Source organism: Rhinolophus hipposideros (genome assembly GCF_964194185.1).
Source record: "Rhinolophus hipposideros genome assembly, chromosome: 20".
Taxonomy (NCBI): Eukaryota; Metazoa; Chordata; class Mammalia; order Chiroptera; family Rhinolophidae; genus Rhinolophus; species Rhinolophus hipposideros.
This window is the reverse complement of record NC_138066.1, coordinates 32,319,765-32,324,650: the sequence shown is the minus strand read 5'-3', so window position 1 is coordinate 32,324,650 and position 4,886 is coordinate 32,319,765. Positions and strand designations below refer to the sequence as shown.

Genomic DNA, 4,886 nt, shown 5'->3' with positions numbered 1-4,886 from the left:
AGTTACTCCACCCCCGCGTCCGGCCCCCTTTGTCTTGGGTCCCCGGGCTGCGGGCCGGCAGGGGAGGAGTTAACTCTGGAGGTACCGGTTGGGCTCACCGTACCTGCCACCGCCGCTGCCGCCGCCGCCTGTGGGAGGGACGAGGAAGCGGGAGCCGACTGGACGCCAGGAGCGCTCCAGTCTGGCGGGTGCTGCGTGGGGAGCCGCGGCCGAGCACGGCGCGGCCAGGGGCGTCCGCCAGGGGGCGCGCCGCGACGGGGCGGGAGGGGCCGTCTGGTCTGGGGAATTGGCACCAGCGACGGGCGCGCGCGCTGGTCCCCAGCACATCTGGGCGAGAGCGGCGCCGCTGTAACCGAGGGGAGCGCTGAGCGCAGATCTGGAGCGGCAGAGCCGCCACGCAACTGGGACCCTTCGAGGAGCTCGGGGTGCACATCTGGGACCTCGAGAAAGGGCCGCGCCGCGCGCAGCTGGACCTGGGGAAAGGGGCGGCGGCGGCACAGCTGGACCGAAGGGGGCGGGGTCCGTCCCGGGTGGCTGGCAAAAGCGAGGGCCGCGAGTCGCCGGCGACTGGAGCATGGGACAGCGCGCCTGAAAGAGCAGGGGTGAGGCAGGGGCCTGGGACCCCAAGAGGAAAAGAGGAGAGAAAGGGGCACGAGAGCAAAGGAAGATGCAACTGACTCGCTGCTGTTTCGCGTTCCTAGTGCAGGGCAGCCTGTATCTGGTGAGCGGTCCGCGCGCGGGGAGCTGCTCGGAGGGCGGGGGCTCGGGGGACTGGGGGAGAGCGCGGGAAGCTTCGGAGCCCAGAAACTTTCTCCCTTCCCCCCAACATCCCCGGGAGAGAGGGGACGCCTGGAGACTGGGGGAGAGGGCGGGTCCGAGGCCGGAGACAGTAGAGAAAGGGTTAATAGGGGCGGAGAGCCGGTGTTTGGCTGGCCCACCCACTCGGCCGTTGGTGGCTGGAGGTGCGACCAGCACTGGGGAGAAGGCTGGCAGCCAGGTCACGAAGGGTGGACCCCTTCCCAGCTCCCCGGACGCGCGCAGGGGGAGTGGGGGGGGAGTGGTTTGTGGAGCTGGTGACCGGCCAGGTCGGGGGGCGTGAGGGTGCAGTAAGGAAGACGTTTTCCTGACCTCGGGGACCCAGACGTCCCCGGGCTGCAGGTCCCTCAGCGCGGGGAGCCGGTCCTGGCGGGGGGCGGACCCCGCGTCCCTCGCTCCCGCTCCCTCCGGCGGGCCTCCTCCCCGCCTGTTGTTTTCCTCTGCTCTCCCGGCCGCGCGCAGCCGGAGCCCCACAGGACCTGGGCAGGCGGCTCCCGCCCCGGGCGCTCGCGGCAGCTGAGCCAGGCGCCCAGAGCCCGCTCCCCGTGCCCCGCTCGCGGCTGCACGCCAGCCCAGGACGCTGGAAACCCCACCCCAGGCCCCAGCCTAGGGCTTAACTCCCCTCCGACCCAGCGCCGGCCGTTCGCGGCCCTCCACGCTCATCTTCAGCCCCACATTTGGATCGGGCCCTTTCCTCACAATAATAATCCCCGTTGCCACCTGCCCTTTGCCACTCACTGTGTGAAAGAACGCTTCCCTTCTCATACCCCAGCTGCAGCCCTTCTCCCCATCCTCCAGCCATTCAGCTGTGACCCACAGGGCCAAGTGCACCCAGGTCTGCAGCCTTTAGCCCAGCCCCCAGGGGCGGCCCCTCCTGCTGTCCTTCTACCCCACCCCGGGGCCTGGCAGGGGTGCACATCCACAGGCATGGGCAGCGCCAGAACAGGGGGCAACACCTTAAACCCCTTTAAAGCTCTCCAAAGCCCGGCCCTCAGGCAGCCCCCATCCTCTCCCCGGGGACGCCAGCAAATCTAGATGACACCCAGCTGTGAGCCAGTGGCCCTGGTTCTGGTATCATAGACAACCATCGGGCGAGTACTCTCATCAAAAGCTGAGCAGACATACACCAGGCGGCTGCCCTTCTGAAACCTTGTCTGCTCCCTGATGCCCTCCAGAGCTGTCCCGTGTTTGAGCTCAGTCAGGCTGTCCTTCTGGCCCTCCCCACAGCGCTGCTAGGAAGCCTCCCCAGGTGTCGCTTGTTGCCAGAGCTGAGCCAGCAGAGCCTTGGCAGTCTTACAGGAGACCCAGGGTGGCAATGGGGCTTGGATAAAACTCCTATAAAAGGACACATCTGCTCTGTGAGGTCGGGAGTGTGCAGTGGAGTGGGAGGGCTGACCCTATGTGACAGCCTTGTAGTGATGTAACCTCTGAGTGCTGGTGTCCTCGTCTGTGAAATGGGAATAAAAAGAACTCCTCCTACGTACGTCATAGTGCAAGTAATGTCCTGGCATCCTCAGTGGTCCCTGGGGGGAGTGTTTGGCTTTCTACTCCTTTGGTCATCCTGGGTGTAGAATTCACTCCAAGTCTCCCCCTAGTCCTGCTGCCAAAAACTAAACTGAATTTGTACTTGAGACAGAATGTCACTGGGCTCCATTTTCTTATTCCATTGTCTGTTGGTTCTCGTTGCCTCTGAGGTTGAAACTGTCTTAGGGTAGGATAGTGTCTCATCTGGCAGACTGGCAAGTCCCAAAAGACAGAGGCTGTATCTCTCCATCAAACTGGGGGCTTTCACAGCAGAGGGATGGAGCTCCCCTATCTGACTTGGGACTCTTTGAAGGCAGAAACTGTGCTTCCCCTACCAGCCTGGAATTTCAGGGAGGCAGGGACTCTACCTATCTTATGTCTAGGGGCTATATCAGCACAGGGATATGCTTCTGCCATCAGACAGGGGCTTTCTGAGGATCAGGAGCCAGGCCTCCCCCATCAGACTTGGGCTCCCTAGGAGCAGGGACCATGTACTCTGGAACCATGGTCCACTAGATTGAATTCCCGACCATCCTTTTAGACTTTAAATAGTGGCCAGAGGCAAGACAGTGGGTGTGACCTGAGTGTCACAACATGAGATGGGACCATGACAAAGCCGCAGTGTACCCCCAAGCCTCAGCATAATTGGCAAGCATGTAGGAGCCCCTCAACCCCTAGTCAGTGGGAGAGGAATGATGCTGGTGGTGGCGAGCAATGGGGCAGAATTCCTGGGTCCCCTGGGGACAGGACTCTCACTCTCCTCCCCACTCCCTCCACAGGTCATCTGTGGCCAGGATGAGGGTCCTCCTGGCTCAGAGGACCCCGAGCATGACGACCACGACAGCCAGCCCCGCCCCCGGATGCCTCGAAAGCGGAGCCACATCTCACCCAAGGCCCGCCCCGTGGCCAATTCTACTCTCCTAGGGCTGCTGGCTCCACCTGGAGAGGCATGGGGAGTCCTTGGGCAGCCCCCCAATCGCCCAAACCACAGCCCTCCACCTTCGGCCAAGGTGAAGAAAATCTTTGGCTGGGGCGACTTCTACTCCAACATCAAGACGGTTGCCCTGAACCTGCTTGTCACGGGGAAGATTGTGGACCACGGCAACGGGACCTTCAGCGTCCACTTCCGGCACAATGCCACGGGCCAGGGCAACATCTCCATCAGCCTCGTGCCCCCCAGTAAAGCCGTAGAGTTCCACCAGGAGCAGCAGATCTTCATTGAAGCCAAGGCCTCCAAAATCTTCAACTGCCGAATGGAGTGGGAGAAGGTGGAACGGGGCCGCCGGACCTCGCTGTGCACCCACGACCCAGCCAAGACCTGCTCCCGAGACCACGCTCAGAGCTCAGCCACCTGGAGCTGCTCCCAGCCCTTCAAAGTTGTCTGTGTCTACATAGCCTTCTACAGCACGGACTATAGGCTGGTCCAGAAGGTGTGCCCAGATTACAACTACCACAGCGGGACTCCCTACTACCCCTCCGGCTGACCCTGGGCAGGCCACGGAGGCCGGGCTGGGGCTGGAAGGACAGGCCTGCCCACACGGGGTCATCTGTCTGGACACTGGGCAGGGGAGGGGAGGGGCCTCAGGCAGGGAGTCAGGGGCAGAGGAGATGCCAAGTGGGGCTGGGGCCCAGTCTCCAGTGGCAGGGAAGGGGTCCCGCGTGCGGGCCCCAACCTGCAGTTGTGGAGCGACTAGGACAGGCGCTGGACGAGTGGGTTCTGTGCACCCTCACAGGGCGTCCCCACTGAACGACAGGCAGACGCTGCGTCCAAGGAGGCCCCTGAGGCAGACAGACCAGCGTGGCCCCAATAAAGTCATGGAGAGGAGCCTAAAACCTTGGCTGTGTCCCTGCCATCCTGACAGGACAGCACCAAGGAGGGGCTGTGTCCTCAGTGCTGAGACCAAGTAGGCAACAACAGACGGATAGCTGAGAGGGGGCCTCCTGAGAGCCAGCACTGGGGCGCCGAGGCAGCAGGAACCCTCTCGCCCCGCTCAGTGGGCAGCCCTGAGCCCTTGGACCTGGACTGTGGACCCAGCTCGGCTTGAGGCTGAAGTGGTGACTTTGGAGTCTTCAATGTCTTGACAAATAGCCCATGTGCCCCAGCCAGGCCACCCCTTTCCCAGACTCCCTGTCCTGCCGTGGATCCCCCACCCGTTCCCATGCTCATGGGACACCCTTCCTTAAGCTGAGACAGACGGTGACCATTGTTCTCCCAGCACCGAGGCCATAGGTGGAAGCCCGCCTGTGCGCGTGTCCCTCCTCCACCCCAACCCCTGCTGGCCCCTGTGGGAGCGTCCTTGTCCAGCAAGCCATGCTTCAATAGTCAGTCTCGCCTGTCAGACTGGGGCTCCCCCAGATGGAGATGTTGCCTCCCCTCTTGGGCTGTGGGGCTGGGGGAGGCCAGGCTATGGGGGGCGTGCTGAACTTGTGCTGTGGTGTCTGTCTGTGGGTTGGGGGGGGAGGTCTTGTGAAATTACCTGATTGTCGACTTCTGTGCGCAGAATCTTGTTCTTGGAGCAAGGAATAAAGCATTCCCGGGGCATTGG

At 62.9% G+C, this 4,886-nt stretch overlaps 1 protein-coding gene across 1 annotated transcript; it reads left to right on the top strand.

Annotated features, from left to right (window-relative positions):
• Positions 1–323: 323 nt before the first annotated feature.
• Positions 324–4,886, top strand: NXPH3 (neurexophilin 3). The gene is made up of 2 exons (XM_081028233.1): positions 324–721; positions 3,120–4,886. Exons 1-2 carry the CDS (start codon positions 668–670, stop codon positions 3,822–3,824), a joined length of 759 nt encoding a protein of 252 aa, XP_080884359.1. The 5' UTR covers positions 324–667; the 3' UTR covers positions 3,825–4,886.